Here is a 20,622-nt window from a genome sequence, read left to right on the forward strand (position 1 = left end):
ATAGTAGTGCATGATAAAACCTGTCTAAACATGCTCCAAGCCTGGGGACACTATTGCTATTGGAACTTCGTGGATTGTTTATCGGGCCAGTAAAGAAAAACACCTACCCCCAACGGTAAACAAGCGAGAAAAATAGATTTTATCATCGCTCTCTCTTTGGGGCTCTCGCTCGCTGCTTCCATTTATCAGACTTGTTACACCTTGCGATACAATGACGATCGTGGACCGCAACAGATGGGATATTTTTCTTTGGTTGCTTTGATCGTGCTTCATACTCAAATGAGAGCGAATTCTGCAATGCCCGGTCATTACTAATACTGTCTAGTCGAAATGATTTTGAATAATTTGTCATTTAAGTGTCCTTTTTAGTCATGCTATTCTGATTACTCCTGTCTTTTACGTAAGATTAGAGTCCAAAATGTCAATTGTCGTCAAGTCTAAACAAAATTAGGCTGTTTAGTAATATTTCTACACACTTAGATTTTATCTCGTTGTTCGGTAAATTTTCTTGCCGGAAACGTACTGTAAATAAATATTTAACTGAGGTTTCGGTATTACAAACAAGATTTACCGACCAACCTTGAATAAATAAAAAAATCAAAACAATATTTCTCATTTTTTACCGAAATCGTCGTTTCATTACCGAAAACAACTGTAAATCATTTAGATTCGCCGTAGACTGTAATTCTTTACCGTACTTCAGTTCTTAGTGCTCAATGCTTCACCGAACAAACGGTAATTTGGAATTTCTGTTGCCGCCATATTTGTTTCGAAGTGCTTGTCAACACGATTTTATTGCATCCGATACTGTCTAATAGGTTTTCTGTTTTTGAGGCCGTGAACACTGTTTTTGAGAAAGACTACAGCAGCAGGGAATCAGCGTCTGGTATTTCTTTTCCGTACTGCGGCGCTAATCAACAACATCGTATTGCATCCGGTACTGTTTAATATTCTGTTTTTGCGGTCATTAAAACTGTTTTTCAAAAAACTACAGAAGTGGGGTGAACGTCTAGTGCTTGTTTTTCGTAAGTATGACCTTGGAGTTGCTTTTATAATGCGTTAAGATGGAATAATTTACAATTTACGTTTCCGGATTGCAGCGACATAATAACGATCATGCCGGAATCGGTGGCACCAGTTTTCTTCATGAGGAGTGAACAGCCAGGATTGTGGAACAATGTCCTACCAGAGCCCATTGATGGTGTTTAATATTTTATATTCATCAACCGAAAGCAGCAGAAATGCGAAATAAATCGATATATTAGATTTAACATCAATATGAAGTTCACTGTTGTTTTTTATGACCTCATTCCGACTGCCTGCTGTTATGAACAATGTGTTCGGTAATTTATTTAACATTTCGTTCGGTAATAGTTCACGAACATATTGTAATTTTTTGACAGCTGTGTGTCGATTAAAATTACAGATTGTTCGGTAATTCTTAACTTTACCGAAAGCATTACCGAGCGCTCAGCGGTTTATATTTCGGTAAAAAAATTACCGGAGTCGGTGATATTTTCTAAGTGTGTAGTTCATTCGTTTTTTTATTGTTGAAAGTATTCATTAGTCATTACGTTCATATATCCTTAAATAAATTAGTCATTGTCCTTGTCTGTTCAACAATTTCTCAAAACTAACAAGTGTGCCCTAATGATCGATCACAGCGTCTTGCTTTCCATAGTCATTATTATAGTGAATATTTAGAGTAAAGTTACCTTAGGCTTCTATTACAGTCTCCTACAAGATTCACTTTTCGGTGACAAATGCAATGCTTCACAACGCCTACTTTCTACTTGTAAATTTTGCGAAAATGAAGCTGGAATTAGATTATTTATACCTGGGAGGGAGAAACCGATACGAAATTTATGTACGTCAAGGTAAGCCGAGATTCTGCTGTCACGAACTGTCACTGTGAGCCCAGATCTAAAACAATGGACAAACATGATAAAATCGCGTATTCGGTTAAAACATATTTTTGCATTTTATCAAATGTGACAAAAAATCGATTGAAAAGCTATTCATGCTTACTCAAAAGTAATGTCACAATAGCACCTTTTATTCTGATTGAATATAAAGTATTCAAATACGCATCATTTTACTTTTTCCAATAAAAACGAAAATGAAATGCATAGAAAACTTTGGCCCTTTTTCATGTTTATCCAGAACGATCGAAGGAACACAACAAAAGAAAACTAGCGATTTTCATCAAGTCTGCCTTGATTGTCGTTGGCAAGCTGGAGTTTTCTTGCAGTTCGAAATAACTTTGTGTCATATTTCGTGTGTAGTATCGGTGCCTCCCTCCCAGATTTATACCATTGTTACAAAAGAGGTATTCCTTATTATGGAAATGTAAAAACCATATTAAAATAAGATTGTCGCCGCTTATTTCTACTCAGAGAATCTACTAGTCATTTTCCTCAGAGTTATATTGCCTACGTCGTATATGATAACGATGTGTCTAGCTAGCTAATAGTAAGAGTGGCTACGGATCATCCTGGTTAGCAAAATGCAAACTGATCGTCACCAATAGTATGAATGTTCACTTTAAATAGATTAATTATTTGAAATGTTCGTCAATTCTATCAACGACGCAGAATGTCCGTTGGATTACATCCGAGAGATTTGTGCGTCTATACCATATAAATTATCACGCGGCCTTAAGGCGAAGTAGGCCATCATTGAAATTTCTACGCGTCGTTGATGATTGTTGCTAATTCATCTGACGATTTCGAATCAAAGAAAATCAGTTGGTTTTGCACTGACACAGCTGAAAATGTATCAGCATACTTTAAGCATGTTAGCGCGTACAGTGATACATTTTCAAGTCAATATAAACTATCAAGACTGAGTTTTATCACTTTGAAATGCAAGCTGAAAAGTCATCATTGTTGCCAAAACGAATGATGGGCTACTAAGCCTTAAATACTTGCATTAGAATAGTGATCTAGTCTCTAAAAAGAGACCTGTTACAAGCTTTGCTATAAATATTTCCCTCATAGCTAAGATCTAAAGTTGATCGACAGCTGATTGAAATTTGAAAAAACTCAAGTGCACAGAATATAAGGCGATCACGGTAAATTCAACTTCCGGAAGATATAACTAACCTGTTCGGATCATCTTCCGAGTTCCAACTCGAATCCGACTCGACGTCATCTTCGGCAGCGGCTGCAATGGCCGCAGCAACTGCCACCGTGCTTTGCCGTTTACCGCGACCCGATGTGGAGGACGATTCCGAGGTCCTTCTGCTGGAGGTGCCACTTCGGTTACCTTTCCCTCGCGACTCGTCGATCATCAAACTGCCGGATCCATCGTCGTAAGATATCGATCCGGCACTAACCTTGGTCGACTGTTTAGACGATTTGCTGTGTTGAGTAGCTGATAGTTGAGTGGCACTAGTTGACGGGGCCACTGTCGTGTGCGAAGCTGCTGACACTGAAGTAGAGGACGCACTAGAGCTAGTTCCAGCCTGAGCGCGACGTTTAGCTGATCGAGTTGCAGGTGCTTCAATGGGTGGTAAAGTGATGATGCGACCATCACTCCGCCGGATTTGGATAGCTTCCTTTCGTGGCATCAGTTGCTCCTTAACGGTCATTGTTGGTAATGATTCTGGATTTGTTAGAGATGATGGATTGCTGCTCGTAGTTGAAGCGGGGATTGACGGTTGCTGAGAAACTGGGATTGGTATCATGGTTGACGTGGAGGGAACGGGTAAAGGAGGAGCAGTAGGTGGGATTGGAGGATCGGTTCCTATAACCCCCAAGACTTGTTTATCTAGAATTTCTTGAAGTTCTTTATGTTCGGCAAGCTCGGCAACGTGTTGTAAGAGATCTTCCGGAAGACCATCGTCATTGGAGCCGAGTGCGGCCAAAATACTGTTGTCTGTAATAGGGAGAACAGACTCCTGAACACCACCAGGAGGGAGGTTATTTTCCAACATTTTCACAATATCCTCCGTCATGGTGGGCTGAGCAGGTTGCTGTAGTGGAAGCTTTGAATCCGAATGGTTCAGTTCTTGCTGAACAATCGAATCAATGAGATCTAAACGTTTATCGTGTTCTTCGGAAGCACTGGTGTGGGTTTGAATCGAAATGTGAGCCGGTAGCTTTTGTGATCCACGGATTATTGCGGGTGTAAGCTGCACGAAACCTCGAATCGTGTTCGAAGTACTCGGTGCTGGTACCAATCGGACCGTGTTTGAAGTGCTAGGCGTTATCACTTGGATCGATTTTGAAGTGTTTGACGTTACCAATCGTATCGTTTCTGAAGTATTGGGCGTTACCACTCGGATCGTGTTTGAAGTGCTGGGCATTATCACTGGTGTTGTAGTGGGAGTAAGAGCATGCGAAGCAGAACGACCAACCCCAGGACCGACTTTTTTGATGATGTCTGGAGTAGAGAACAGAGACGTCATATCACTTATCAGCTTTTGGTTGTGATGAGCTGGCTTGACAGGTTTCTTGTGATCCTTTTTAATGATCGTTATCGTAGGTGCAGGAGCATGAACAGGAGCAGAAACTGCTGGGACCACATTTGCAGACACTTGAGTTGCCGGTACTGATAAATGCTGTTGCAAGTTACGCTTTGAACCGTATGTTCTCGGAACTCCTCCTGTCTTGTTAAGCATAGAAGTCGGAGTTTTCGGTTCAAATTTCTTCGGCGATTTGACAGTTTTCTTCTTGCCCAAATCAAGCGACTCGTCCTTTTTAGAAGCACTCTTTGGATGTTTACTATGTGAAACCGATTTGCGCTTCTTCGGCGATCTCCCGGAAATGCTAAAGTCCAAATCGCTATCATTGTCATCCTCTTCAGGATATGAACTCTCCGCAGAATAATCCGAGTCTGAATCCTCTAGAATGCTTTGAAGGTCTTCAGCGTCATTGATCTCATCCTTGTTAAAGGATTTTTTGCGTCGCGATTTACTGGTTGACGTTGAAGCAATGGCTTTACTCGGGGTTCTCTTTCGACTAGTACCACTGGTTCCCTCCGCAGCAGTTGATTGAATGTTTTGGACATCAGTAGACAAAGTATCGTCGCCGGGTCGTATTTCGATAGGTGAATCCAAATCTTCGTAGTATGGACGTGGTGGCAATTTCTGACTTGGTGATGTTAGTGGAGTATAACAATGATCGTTGGCCACGACGTATCGATGAAATTCATAATCGATTCGAGTTTCTACATGCAATGGCTTACGCAGTCCAGCCAAAGTGAGCACTTCTTCGGCAAACTTTTTCGCTTCGTCGGGAGGATAAAACCCTTCTACCATCATACTGACGTGCGGAGTTTCTCCATCATCATCTAGCATTACGTCCTCCTTCTTGGCTGCCGCAGGTTTATGGCTTCTCCGTGTACTAACTCCACTTGGACCCGCTGCGGATTGATTAGCTTCATTTTTGCCACCAACCGATGGAGCTGCATTAGATGACTCCGGGGAATCAAGTGAACCGCTATCGCTAGATCCTGTGCCGGATTCGAGTTCTTGTTGAAGTTTCTGCTCTTGCAACAATCTTCGCTCTTCCTCTATTTCTTCCTCGATACTCGGTGTTGGCGATGTTATTCTGACAACACTGACTGAAGTGTCATTTGTTTCATTTGCTGTAAAAAAAACAGAAATTTATTATTATCATACATATTTGAAAATATCTATTTAAATAGCATGCTTAACCTAACCAAAAGCACGACGAGAAGATAATTGAATAAATTGAAAGCATTAAATCATTTATTTGCCGTAAATTACTTAGGGAGAAACATATATGACACAAAGTCATTTTAAATTAACCCATATCCGCCCAGCGTCCTAAAAATAGGACAGTACTTATATTTCATTTTCATTTTCATTTTCATTTTGCAGCGTTTGGTGGGGCAATGAGAGCGCAAGTCAGTCCAAAGCCGGGGGAAGGGATAGGTAATGGCCGTAATAGCCTATGCGGACCACTTGAACACCATCGGAAAGGATAAGAAGGGTTGGGGTAGGGTATAGGGAATTGGAGAAGACTTGACACAGTAATGCGATTAATTTTCATTTTCATTTTGCAGCGTTTGGTGGGGCAATGAGAGCGCAAGTCAGTCCAAAGCCGGGGTAAGGGATAGGTAATGGCCGTAATAGTCTATGCGGACCACTTGAACACCATCGGAAAGGATAAGAAGGGTTGGGGTAGGGTATAGGGAATGGAGAAGACTTGACACAGTAATGCGATTAATGCTGCAAAATGTAAATGTGCTGAAAGCAATTTAATTTGAGTTTTGAAGTTTGATTTGACTTATTAAAATTCCAAATAGATCGGCCATTGTACAAGTAAGAAAGAATATGCTGATCGCTTTCTAGAAATTTTATAAACAACAAAATAACAACAATATGAGAGTGATGCTAAGGGCTGCTGATGGCACAATGCGACGCTTTAGGAGATTTTGATACTGAATGAACATTACTATACAGAGCGCAATTTAATCGATGGTGATAACTTTACAAACTTTATCTGTTTTTACACTGATTGACGATGCTGATTTACATAAAAATATTTTAAAAATAATTGATATTATTAGTTCATTTGTTTGTGTGATCTAAGTGTTAATAATGGAAAAATTTTACATACCCTTGATAATAATACTTCCCTGATCAGAAATATTATATTTTGAGCGCCCTTTTCGAAGCTATTCTATCCAGGTATCCATGTACTGCTTTCAATCCTGAAATTATTCTTATTGTGCATGCTCATGCATTATATTAGTGATGATCATAATCATGCAACAGATAAGAAGGAGAGAAAAAGAGAATATAGGAACAGTGATTAGTAATGAGTTAATTATGTAGTTTTGTTAGAATTATAAACAATTAAACAGCAGTAATGAATAACTTATAAAATTACTTTGCAGCATAGCTGAGCCTTTCGGAACGTAAGACCGATGTATAAAAATAATTTGTTTCGAAATTGTCCGCGTGGTCTTCTAGTGCCCCTATTAGATCAGAATCAGTCATAGACATACATATCGAATGCTCGCCATGACCCTATGACCAACATTTGTATATGTATAGACTTAGCTGATGTGGCTTTTCTAATAGGTAGTTCTTTCACTCATTGATTGTCTTCAAAACCTTGTCAAGTATAGAAAATTGATTTTATTTCATTTATTACTACATTAAAGCTACATTGTACTTATTAAGTATTAGGTATTATTTTATGTTTTTATCACTATTGATATTATCAAGGCCAGAATTCCCAGTGAGTGAAGAATTTTATAGTACTAGAACACCATAGAAGATCGCTTAACATTACCTAATCATGGAACGGCTTTTTGCTCTATTATTTTAGGTAGATGCTATTGATCTCCCTTTGCTCCTATCCGCAACCCGGTGCACGCGCCCTGTTGGTTTTCGAAAACCTCGTAGAAGATTACAAACCGTCAATGGCATTCCCAATTACTACCCCACATTGCACATTCAAGGGTCTGATTGTGCTCCTAACCCACCCTCAGTCTGTAATCTTCTCGCCAGTTTGAAATTATATTTTCCCGAAGTGAAAGTAATTTTGATGAGTGATAGCGTAGTGCAGCCCAACTGCATAGTACAGTAGTTTAACCAGAATCTTTAGGTCAGAAGATAAAATCTAAATTTTGTAATAAAAAGGTTGCCATTGCTTTGAAATTTACCCAACATCTAATCAAAACTACTAACAACAGCGATCAATTATCAAAATTCATCGCTCCCTGGAAAATATAATCCCAAGCCCAGGGACTTGACACAGTAATGCGATTAATGCTGCAAAATGTAAATGTGCTGAAAGCAATTTAATTTGAGTTTTGAAGTTTGATTTGACTTATTAAAAATCCAAATAGATCGGCCATTGTACAAGTAAGAAAGAATATGCTGATCGCTTTCTAGAAATTTTATAAACAACAAAATAATAACAATATGAGAGTGATTCTAAGAGCTGCTGATGGCACGATGCGACGCTTTAGGAGATTTTGATACTGATTGAACATTATTATAAAGAGCGCAATTCAATCGATGGTGATAACTTTACAAACTTTATCTGTTTTTGCACTGATTGACGATGCTGATTTATATAAAAATATTTGATATTATTAGTTCATTTGTTTGTGTAATCTATGAGTTAACAATGGAAAAAATTTACATACCCTTGATGATAATACTTCCCTGACCAGAAATATTCTATTTTGAGCATCCTTTTCGAAGGTATTCTATCCAGGTATCCATGTACTGCTTTTAATCCTGAAATTATTCTTATTGTGCATGCTCATGCATAATATTAGTGACGCTCATAATCATGCAACAGATAAGAAGGAGAGAAAAAGAGAATATAGGAACAGTGATTAGTAATGAGTTAATTGTTACAATAGTTTTGTTACAATTATAAACAACACTGCGGAACACGGTTTTGTCTCAAAAACCAAAATACCGCTATTTATTAAATTAACGGTTGCTGAGTCCATTGCCGTTTTCAGAAATATCATGGCACGTCTAGTTTTTGAGATATTGACGGTTGAAAATGCTAAATTTGACTGTTTCAGCCAACTTGCATGCAAGTTTTCCAACTTGTACGGCAATTCGTTTGCTCAATTTGTCACAGAATTCAAACTTTATGCATAGAACAATAATTATCAACGAAGTTCATGATGTTTTCGATGGTAAAATGTTACTTTTTGGTGGTTCAGAAAAGTATTGTATTATGCCATATAAGAGAAACGAAGAATTTTATATGAAGACTGCAAACATGTTGAAAAAAATCGTTTTAACCTAAATTTTATCGTAAAATTTTAACTGATTTGTATCTAAATTGAAAGTTCAAGTCCTATTTAGCATGTTTGGTAGATTATATCACAAAAAGTTTGATAAATCATACTTTAAATTTTATGTAAACATCAATAAAACCAGTGTTTTATACAACTTTGGCGACCTGTAGCTAAAAATTGTGACGTGCTGGAACATTTCTGAGAACGGCATCAGATTCAGCGACCCAAAATCTACTAGAGACACATAATTTGATCCTTGAGACACGCGAAAGTGTCATTTTTGTTACGCTGTGCAATTAAACAGTAGTAATGAATAGCTTACAAAAACTTTGCAGCATAGCTGAGCCTATCGGATCGTAAGACCGATGTATAAAAATAATTTGTTTCGAAGTTGTCCGCGTGGTCTTCTAGTGCCCCTATTAGATAAGAATCAGTCATAGACATACATACCGAGTGTTCGCCATGACCCTATGACCAACATTTGTATATGTATAGCCTTAGCTGATGTGGCTTTTCTAATAGGTAGTTCTTTCACTCATTGATTGTCTTCAAAACCTTGTCAAGTATAGAAAATTGATTTTATTTCATTTATTACTACATTGAAGCTACATTGTACTTATTAAGGGGTCTATTTTGTAAATCGAGCGGTTTCATGTGACTCATCTGTAGTCATTGTCGATCAAAGCAAGCATGCATATTTCAGATGTCACCCGTTGACTCCCATAGTAATCTAGTCACATAAAGTGACAACTGTCGAAAAACTCGAGTGACAGAGTCCAGTCGAGCGAAATTTTTGGTGGACAGTGACTCGAGTCGAGTCGTTTTTGATCGACTCGACTTATAAAATAGGGCCCTAAGTATTAGGTATTATTTTATGTTTTTATCACTATTGATATTATCAAGGCCAGAATTCCCAGTGAGTGAAGAATTTTGTAGTACTAGAACACCATAGAAGATCGCTAAACATTACCTAATCATGGAACGGCTTCTTGCTCTATTATTTTAGGTAGATGCTATTGATCTCCCTTTGCTCCTATCCGCAACCCGGTGCACGCGCCCTGTTGGTTTTCGAAAACCTCGTAGAAGAGTACAAACCGTCGATGGCATTCCCAATTACTACCCCACATTGCACATTCAAGGGTCTGATTGTGCTCCTAACCCACCCTCAGTCTGTAATCTTCTCGCCAGTTTGAAATTATATTTTCCCGAAGTGAAAGTAATTTTGATGAGTGACAGCGTAGTGCAGCCCAACTGCATAATACAGTAGTTTAATCAGAATCTTTAGGTCAGAAGATAAAATCGAAGTAATAAAGAGGTTGCCATTGCTTTGAAATTCACCCAACATCTAATCAAAACTACTAACAACAGTGATCAATTATCAAAATTCATCGCTCCCTGGAAAATATAATTCCAAGCCCAGGGCTAAAAATAGGACAGTACTTATAGTGCAAATATCTTGAAAATAAAGAGGTTTAGGAGAAAACTGTCTTCTGCAAAGTTGATCACAGGACTTCTGATTTCCATTTGGTAACTATTTTAATTCAGGATTAACTCACCAGGTGGCGCACAGACGCCAACAAATGTCGCATATATAAGCAACATATGAAAGAACTTTCGAGCGTACAACTATTTGCTTCGTTTATATCTCAGTCCAGCGATGAGATAAAAAATGGTGTCTTCGACAAAGTTGAACAACTTAGTAATATCTATTCGCAAAGAACCTTATAAATTCGGAAAAACACTCCCAAGATGGCGCATGTTAGCCAAAACTTTATTTGCTTATATCTTAGTTTAGTTATATACAAAATTGGTGTCTTCGATAAAGTTGATCAACTAACCTATTCGCCTTAAACCTCAACAGATGACGCTAGTGATCGAACATTTTGATTGTTCATATCTCAGTTCAGTGATGAGCAGGGCTGGTAGCAAAAATTGGTACCGAAAAAAGTTATTTTAGTGACCAGATTTGAGAAAAAAGTGACTAAAAGTGACTTTCGATTCTCGAAAAAGTGACTAAAAGTGACTTGAAAATCCAACCGAAATCAGTTTTATTTCAATTCTAATATATTACTGTTTTACGATCAATATCCAATAGATTGGAAATATTCAATATGATCTTCTGCAGGTAGTAAATCTAGTTGAGTACCATATTTGGAAATTTGTATTGTACTTCCAAAACCTTAAGATATTCCCAACAATTTTTCAAACAGAAAAGTTTACTTTTGCATAAATATTCCTTTTTCAACAAATTTTCAATCTTTTCAAAATGTTGTGTCTAAGTGTGTGTGTATGTGTTTACAATCCACCGCCCACTGACCGGCAGTGCTTTTATGGAGGAAATTTGTTTGCATCTATTTATCTAGACACTTAGATGTCTACATAGATGCAGACAACTTTAGCCCTGGAGATGGAAGGTGATAGCTCTACTGCAATTCCAACAACCCATTTCAAGAATGGCTGTTCATACACACACATTCTGAGGTCGTTTTCACTGCAGTAAGCCCCGCATGAAAACACCCAGATATCAAATGGATATTTGAAATGAGTTCGCACTTCCTGAATCGAAAATTAAATTTTCGACTCTGGCACGTATTTAATGGTTTCTGAAGGTTATATAATTAGGAACGATCTCACCAGTTTGTTGTTCCTTTCCACTACTTTATGGATACCGTTGTTGAGCTCATCTTCGCAGGAGTAAGCTACACACTCGAGATATCAAACACTACCGATGCGATCCGCACTACTTCTAAATTATCGCTTAAGGCGCGCTTCTTAGGGGCGATCCATTAATTACGTAAGACAATTTTCAGGGTTTTTCAACCCCCTCTCCCCCCATGGTAAGATTTTTTGTATGAAAATTAAAAATAAATTGTATGGCGCGTAAGAAATCCCAAACCCCCCCTCCCCCCATAAACCCTTACATAATTAATGGACAGCCCCTTACTGAACATATTTGATTTCGATTATTTTTTCTCGTGCACATTAAAATTTCAGCGATTTCCCTTTGAAGTCCATATTGAATTCATCGCTCCTCTCTCTTCAAACTGTCCAACAAAAGGTTCTGCGCTCGGAGACACCAATACACTTCACTACGTGCCATTCACACGTGGTAATCGAGAAGAAATTTCTCACAGAGATTCTAAAATAACCTCGCGGCTTCGGTTCATCCCGAAACACTCTCCACAAGCCAAAAAAGACGGTAGAGAAAAAAATGTCCGGTGCAGAAAAACACTTCAACATTATGTAGCACTCCACTGCTATAAAACATCCACAAGCATTGTTGTCACTTCACAATATAACCCTCTCACATTTGCCAGGTGGCATAGCACCACCAGCCGATTCAATTTTTCACTTGTCGAACTTGTAAATGACACGACATTCAAAATCAAAACTTCTCATAAATTGACACTTTTCATCAAAACACTTTCCGGGTGGCATCTTTTCAAAATGTTGTGTCTAAGTATCACCTAAGTATTTTATTTTGTAAATTTCAATACGATTTGAAACATTAGAAAAAATAAAATTTTTGTCGTTTCACATTTCCATCCAAACTCTCCAACCTAATAAGGTTAATGTTTTATGTAACCAGATCAAGATTACGGAAAATGTTATACTTGGACATTAATCAATATTTCAAATAAAAAATGATGATAGAAGATCGAATATGATTGAAATACTTCTTAAAACCGCGTCATTCAAACGCCGACTTAAAAAGAACAAATGGTTGATATAAGTGACATTGGAATTTTCCATCAGTAAGTTTAATGGGAGGTACGTTATGCTGAATGGACATTTAGTATAAAGACGATAGGTTTAACAGGCTGTTCTTTTGAGCTATTCTTTTAAAGTAGTTAATAGCACTAATCTCCTAATATTTCAATCAAAATAACTTGGACACTTTCATGATTCACTTGACAGCGGGGACAGTTGGTCGAATTGGAATAAAAAATTCTTCAATACCGCGCATATTATTGTCAAATATAAACTCTGTGGCTTTCAAAAACCTCCTGCCGAAGTGAATCAAAAAATCCAAGAAGAGGAGGCCCCACATTTCTTTGAAGAATGCATGCAAGATTTCATGAACGATTCAATGAAAACGATAAATTGACGATAAATTAATAGTCGAAAAACACGAGTCTTTTTTACGTCGTTTTTAAAAACAACTCGGTTTCACGCCGTTTTTGAAACAACGTGTTTTTTACGCGGGACGTCGACCGACGTAAAAAAACCTTAGGGTATGCTCTAGCTTAGATCCATCCGACCATTTTTAAAGGTTTGGTTTGCAAATAAAGTCTGTCCTAGGAAGCATGATAAGTTTTTACTCTCAAATAGAACATTGAATAATTATTCTTTGTTATTAATATCTGCGATAAAATAACTTAAATATAATCATTTTTGTTTTATTTATATGATGCAATGGCGTAGCCAGAAATTATTTGTAGGAATATTAGGAGTCTTGAGAAGAAAAAGAAAAATACACTAAAAATGACCTTCTTAAAACCCTCTTTTTTACCTACGTTCAAAACAGCTTAACTATTCATATTGTTTATTGCAATACTAAGTTATCTTAAATGCATATGCATAAAAACTAAACACCAAGAATATATAAAAAAAAATACTCCGGTTAATCGAGTCTAAAATTTCGGATAATCCGAATCCCCGGATATTCGAGTCCGACCTGCATTACAAATTACGTGGAACTCAATGAAAGATTAACTTTTTTACAAGTTTTTTTCACATGGAAACCTAGAACTAGAACCACTATTTTGATACCGACAAGAAGATGTTCTGGTGATTACCTAATTTAAAACTTAGCCTAAATTGAAAAAGGCCGGTCCATTATTTTCTCCCGAAAATTTAGCTCAAAATAGTTGAAAAAAGTGACTTTTTGACGTAAAAAGTGACTTTAGTTGAAATGGCTTCAAAAAAGAGTAAATGTATGTATGTCTGTATCTTACTTACGTGGTAGAGCAGAAAATTGAATTGAAGTCACTAAATGATTTAGTTCTGGCATGCATCTTTCGCCTCAGAAAGTTTTATTCCTTATGTTGCAATTTCTGTATCAGGGTACATCCATAAAATACATCACGCAAAATTTTGTCATATTCACCCTCCTCAATTTTCCTCTATATCACACTTTTTGTATGGGTTCCTTGTAACCCCCTCATTCCTCTTCTACACGTGCAGTTTTTTTCAACTTGTTTAAATTGTAATGGGTCGAAGAGCATAAAAATATATTTGATTAATCTCGAAAATAAACTTCTAGAACAACTAGAAATGGACGACACACTTTCAAGAATTTTTTTTGATCTCCACCATATACTTGGATTTTTTTGGTGAAATAAGGTTCAATTTATGGGAATACGACTATGAATAACAAAAACGGAGCTGAATTCCAATTGGGCCCTAAAGTTTTAAATGAATTCTTGTTTTTATTTAATAATATGAAAGAGCATGTTCTTTCAACCATTTTAGCAATTTTTCTAGCTCAAATAACGGCTATAACATATTTAAACCTTAATTTTAAAAATTATTCCATATATGAACCTTGACACTTTTGACCATGTTTGACGTTCACTTTGTCGACAAAAATGCCACCGGGGTTTTAGTTTCACCACTGGGATTGTTCCTATCTGACATTTCGGAAGGGACACGGAAAATAAAATATACCCAATGACAAAATCTCAAAAAATATTTTTTGGGCTTAAACAAACAAAAATCATTTAAAAATTGTGTAAACATGTGTTTCCTGCCTAAACTCAACCGTTTGGTACTAAAATTGAGACAGGGCTTTAGGACCCTATTGTGAGATACCATGGGCGATAACGGGTTAAGGTGAAGATGCATCGAAGCCAAACCTCAAATTTTCAAGAGAACAAATCTAGAGAATCAGACAGCGTTTTGAGCTGAAAACTTACCCGATTGATCACACGCTGGTGGGCTGCCTAGTTCTCTAGATTTGTGCTCTTCAAAATTTGAGGTTTTGCTTCGATGCATCTTCACCTTAATCACTGCTAGTCACTCTTTACAAGAAATTTTTCTACAAAACGACCGGAAAGGGTTTTCCGGTTGCCTTTTAAAAATAGTAAACAAATGAGACAAGATACAACACAATAACAAATCCAACACTCACCGAGCAAACTGTGCAACGTTTTCTGATCCACATGTACGCTGCCGTCCTTGCCGACCACGATGACCAGATTGGAATCAATTTTGAGGTGCTCATCGACGGCCTCCGCCTCCGCCGAATTCGAAACTCCCGCCGCGGCGCTGCATCCGGTTTCATTCCCAGACGACGTTCCTTCCGCACCCAGAACGGGATTTTCCTCCTCGTGAATCGACGACGACTTAGGGGGAGACGACGGATAAACCTTGAAAACCGAACTGCTGGACATGTCCCCCTGTTTTTGGCCACTTTTCCTACAATGCTTCGCAAGCAAACCTAACCCAGATCACTTCGCGACGACCGGTGGATTTATATTCACCTTTGCTTCCCTACAGTGTCAACAAAAACAAACTTTGTGCAATCGTTTCAAGTTTCGGTTTCACTTTCGTTTTGCTTTAAACCGCTCAAACTTAATTACAATCGCTTTTAAGCAAAACAATTATTATGACTTTTGTTCACAAAATCGATCTTTCGTTCCGAAATAACACTCGCGCTTCTAGTCGTGGCCTGCTGCGCCCAACTCAAGCCACCGTCACAAAATCGTTCCTCTGCTTTTCCGCTTGGCGTTGCTGTTTTTCGAGGTGCAGCAGCAAACTCGCAGCAGGCGACGCCATCTTTCTCTTCCTGTGTGCAGCAGCAGAGTTAGCTCCTGGAAAAAATCAGACACGCACCTATTTTCCACTCCGGAATCACGGTTTCCGGAGCGCACTTTACCGGAACCGGTGCCCGGACACTATTGCGGACTTTTTAGAACTATTTTGAGCGCTCCAGAAGCATCAGAAATTCGGTTTTCGGGGCAGTGAAAATTGCTTTCCCTTGGCGAGCAAATTTTTGCGTGGTACCTTCGGTGAATATTTTTCTTTTCTGATGTCGAGCGAACGCAGCGGAAAGTGGGACGTTCCGTTTCCAGCGATAGTTTGGTGCTATGCTCTTTCCGCTCACGCAAAACACGCAAGTTTTTTGATGATTGGTGTTTTTGTTTCTTTCTAACAAAGTAGCTGTCATCATCGCCGTCATTGAACAATTTTCGCGACTTGCACGCAAGTTGAGGACACTCAAAGAAATGATTGGATGATTTTTTATTAATACATTCGAGGGGAAAATAGCACAATCGTTTTTCCCACACGGGAAAAAATTCTGTGGTAAAAATAACTATTTTAGCTGACTACGCCCATTCTTAAAACTACCATGGAAATTCAGACCAATTTACTATGTTTACGGTACACCTCACCGCATTACTGGTATATTTGACAGAAATAATTTACAACAATCTGATTCTAACTACAGACATGGTAAAATCAAGCGCATTTCTGGTCTGCTGAAAATTGCCGGTGCGAGCGCTTAAGTTAACCCCCTAAAATAGTAGTTTTTACCGCACAATTTTTTTGCGTGCATTTAAGCTAAGTATGCTGTTTCGCCCAAGAAAAGTAAAGAAATTCCTTGACTGAATGGGTCAAGAAATTTCCTACAGAGAGCCCCCTTTGAAGTGACATTTCTTCTCAACTGCGTACTGCGATCAGAAAAATATGATTTTCTTAACCATTTCTTGGGAGAAATTTTCCACGCATCGAGATAGGCGATTCCTTTTCTTGTCAGTAGCAAACCAGCCTTTACTGTAAACCAATGAGAATATGGGCCCTATTTTATAAGTCGAGTCGATCAAAAACGACTCGACTGGAGTCACTGTCGACCAAAAATTTCACTCGACTTGGCTCTGTCACTCGAGTTTATCGACAGTTGTCACTCTATGTGACTGGATTACTATGGGAGTCGACGGGTGACATCTAAAATATGCATGCTTACTTTGATCGACAATGACTATAGACGAGTCACGTGAATTCGCTCGAATTACAAAATAGACCCCATAGACACCTCGGTATATATTCTCATTGACTGTAAACCACATTTCACGCGCTCCTAGGGGCCTATTTTATAAATCGAGCAGATTAATGTGACTCGTCTGTATTCATTGTCGATCAAAGCAAGCATGCATATTTCAGATGTCACCCGTCGACTCCCATAGTAATCCAGTCACATTGAGTGACAACTGTCGAAAAACTCGAGTGACAGAGCTGAGTCGAGCGAATTTTTCGGTCAACAGTGACTCCAGTCGAGTCATTTATATCGACTCGATTTATAAAATAGACCCCCTAATTTCGTTCACTGTCAATTTAAACATGTTTGCAAAAGAAATTCTTGTTGGTCGGTGTGTTGAACAATAGTGATTTAATTTTTTTTTTTGTCAGTAGCGATAGGGGTAGTTATTACGCCGGGATAGAAGGGTTCACTCCGTGGACGCGACCTGGGAGGGAGAAATCAATACGAAATTTATGTACGTCAAGGTGAGCCGAGATTCTGCTGTCACGAACTGTCACTGTGAGCCTAGATCTAAAACAATGGACAAACATGATAAAAGCGCGTAATTGATTAAAACGTTTTTTTTGCATTTGCAAATGTGACACAAAATCAATTGAAAAGCTATTTATGCTTATTCAAAAGTAATGTCACAATAGCACCTTTTATTTTGATTGAATATGAAGTGTTCAAATACGCATTATTTCACTTGTTCCAATAAAAACGAAAATTAAATGCACAGAAAACTTTGGCCCTTTTTCCATTTTTGTCCAGAACGATCGAAGGAACACAACAAAAGAAAACTACCGATTTCCATCAAGTCTGCCTTGATTGTCGTTGGCAAGCTGGAGTTTTCTTGCAGTTCGAAATAACTTTGTGTCATATTTCGTGTGTTGTATCGGTGCCTCCCTCCCAGGTCGCGACCATGTTGGTTTAGCTGAGAGCGTGACGGAGATATAAACAGATGGAATGACTGTCAAACCGTATGGGCGTTGACATATTAGTTGAATGTTAGTTGGAAGATTTGTAGCTGAAGTGTAAGAATATTGAATTTATCGAAGATATATTGGAAATATTAGAGAAATAGGATTGTTACTGAAATTAAATTTGAATTGAAATAGTAAGTAGAAAATTTGTATTATTTAAACCTAGCTAAATTCTTATTAAAGCCGTAGAAATTGATGCTGTAGTTGGATGAACTATTGACTTCGCAGCACCAATCTGGAGTTCGCCGGTTGGACTTCCGAAGCGAAGTTTTGAACGAACTAACTGTCATTGCTCTGCCGGCTCGGATTTTATCTCGACTGTTTTTGAAAACAGTCCAACATCACGTCGACGGAAGAAGTTTCACTACAAAGGAGGATTTGTCAGTTCGAGCGCGCCAAAATCCTTCCGATTGAAAATGTGTTGGGGGTGCTTAAGGTGCAACTGTTTGCTATCCATAAATGATTATCAATTTTGCAGTTTTCGGGGTGTGATATCGGTTCCACCAGACAGAGATGAACTGAAAGTGTATCAACATGCCTGTTGCTAGCAAGCATATGATCCGATAGATCACCGAATGACCGATATGATATAAAACAGAAATATTTTCTTTTCAACGATAGTTTGAACATAGATTGTTCATGGATGCCACGATGAGTCTATCGTGTGTTACCTTAAGTTCGTTGATAAAGAAGAGAAAAATGAGCGAAGTTCTCTCTCTGAATTTTATCAGGATGCACAATATTGATGCTGAAAGGATTCTATGAAATAGCGTACAATTGGTTTCATACCGTGAGTTACTTACCGTAATATACAACCTAATGCTTTTACTGATTATACAGTGTCAATTTAGGGTATGCATTGTAGGGAGAACGTTCGAAGGCAGAATTTGTAATTCGAAGACTGAATTCGTAAGTAGTAAAAGAAACTTGTAACCTTGTAATGCGAAATTTAATGAATATATTTTTAGTTTTGAGTGTGTCGAAAAGCAGTACTTCAAGAGATAGTTTTATCGATATGCTGTCCCGAACTCCTCCCAACTTTTAATCTACCCTAAGCTCCTTCCCTACATTTGCCTTTATAAGCCTCTATTGCGTTCATCACACAGACGTTCCTAAGCAATGTTGTTCAAATGGTCACTGTGTACCAGGGGGGGTATACGCAACGAGGTTCGCCTACCGTTCATGTCTTGTGGGTGTATTCGTTTGGCTCACAACGCTGCAAGGCATCCCGCTGTTTGAGCAAAGACAAATTAAAGACCTCCATGTCCCTTGCAGTTCCCAAAATTTTATGGCTCATAAGGTAATCTAGAATGCCGTGAAAAGTGTACTGCGATCTGTCAAACTTGGGTACCTTTTGTACTACCGAGGGACCAAATGCAGTACTAGAAGTGGTACCCAATCTGAGCCCGAGTGTGACGGACCTGGTTTGAGTGTTGAAATGCATCCGCTTTTGCTGTCTGGCATGGCCCGCGTTTTGACCTGTGCTGTTTGGGACGGCCCGCGTGAGATATGATGCTGTTTGGGACGGCCCGCCCGAGAGATGATTGTTAGGCGAGTTTTGTTTGTAGTTGACAGCCGTACACCCACCCTGCTGTGTACCCTAGCAGCAATCAGCCCTTGTCGTAGTTTTGAAGTCTAGTATTCCAGACTACTATAAAACAATGGTAAGACCTGAAATGCTACTAAAGTGGTTGAAGTGAAGAACGAAATAGTTTTATTAAAAGCTCCTCATACCCCATTTCATCTCATCAGTCACTGTCACTTCCGGGTTTTTTGAGCGACGGTGAAAAAAGGAAGTTTAGTTTGTGAAAAAGAAACGCGGTGTAGTAGCTGAAAACAACAGTGAAAAAGTTGAAATAAACAAGAATTTTGCGAAAAACCAGTTTTTCTTGAAGGCAGCAGAAGGATACAAAATGGCGGAAGGTGGCGGCGGCTCAGAACCGCCGGACGCAGGAGCACGTGGGGAATCAAAAATGGCGGACGAAGCGGCAAAGGACATGAAAAATACGCAGAAAGTACCGGAACAGGAATCATATCTGTACACGATTCGCGACGAGGCACCATATCGTGTTTTCGTTGAAAGCACAGGAGAGGGACGCATCAACAAGTTTGCAGTAGGATCGATGATAAGGAAGTTGGAAAAGTACTGAAACCATGTGACGGATCTACGATATCTTGGACGTAACAAAATCGTAGCATTCTTCAACAGCTACATCAAAGCCAACCTGTTTGTCGGAGATGAACGCTTGAAGGAAAAAGGATACAAAGCCTACGTACCCCGCCATCTCATCAGCGTGAGAGGAGTGCTGGTCGGAATCCCAACCGACATCACCGAAGAGGAAATCATGATGGAGATTGAGAGCGAATGCCAGGTGATCGACGTTTACCGCCTCAACAGATTCGTTGATGGAAGAGCGAGACCATCAAACAGAGTAAGTGTAACCTTCAGAGCCAGTCGGCTACCGGAAAAGGTAAAACTTTTCTGTTGTACGAATCGAATACGACCATACATACAAAGGGTGTTGTTTTGTGGCAAATGTCATCGCTTCAACCACAAAACTGAAAACTGCAAAGGACGACGACGATGTTCAAGATGCTCGGAGATACAGTGAGAGGCAAAATAAAGTGCCCACCTTACCAGTTTTCGAATTTCTCTCATTGATTTGGTTCAAATTAAAGTTAACACACCTAAATCTTTTGTGATATTTTATTTTTGATGTTCTTTTAAAGTTGCACTTACGAAATTTTGATAAAAAAAAGAATTTTACTTAAAGAAAAAGAAAATCAATTTGTATTGAAAAAAAAAGTAGTGACAAAAATAAGTGCCCACTTCCTTCTTGGCCCCAGAAAAGATGATTTAAGAAAAAT

The 20,622-nt window shown here is 38.6% G+C and overlaps 1 protein-coding gene across 1 annotated transcript in view; it reads right to left on the reverse strand.

The window, feature by feature from the left end:
* The window catches only part of LOC5568874 (death-inducer obliterator 1), a 29,808-nt gene extending 14,022 nt beyond the window's left edge, over nt 1-15,786 (reverse strand). The window contains exons 1-3 of the mRNA XM_021842708.1: nt 15,586-15,786; nt 14,882-15,243; nt 3,105-5,592 (exon numbers count right to left, since the gene is read on the reverse strand). Coding sequence (XP_021698400.1) covers nt 3,105-5,592; nt 14,882-15,143 — 2,750 coding nt within the window. The 5' untranslated portion in view covers nt 15,144-15,243; nt 15,586-15,786. The remainder of the gene's footprint in view (nt 1-3,104; nt 5,593-14,881; nt 15,244-15,585) is intronic.
* Nucleotides 15,787-20,622: the final 4,836 nt, after the last annotated feature.

Source organism: Aedes aegypti, chromosome 2 (genome assembly GCF_002204515.2).
Source record: "Aedes aegypti strain LVP_AGWG chromosome 2, AaegL5.0 Primary Assembly, whole genome shotgun sequence".
Classification (NCBI taxonomy): domain Eukaryota; kingdom Metazoa; phylum Arthropoda; class Insecta; order Diptera; family Culicidae; genus Aedes; species Aedes aegypti.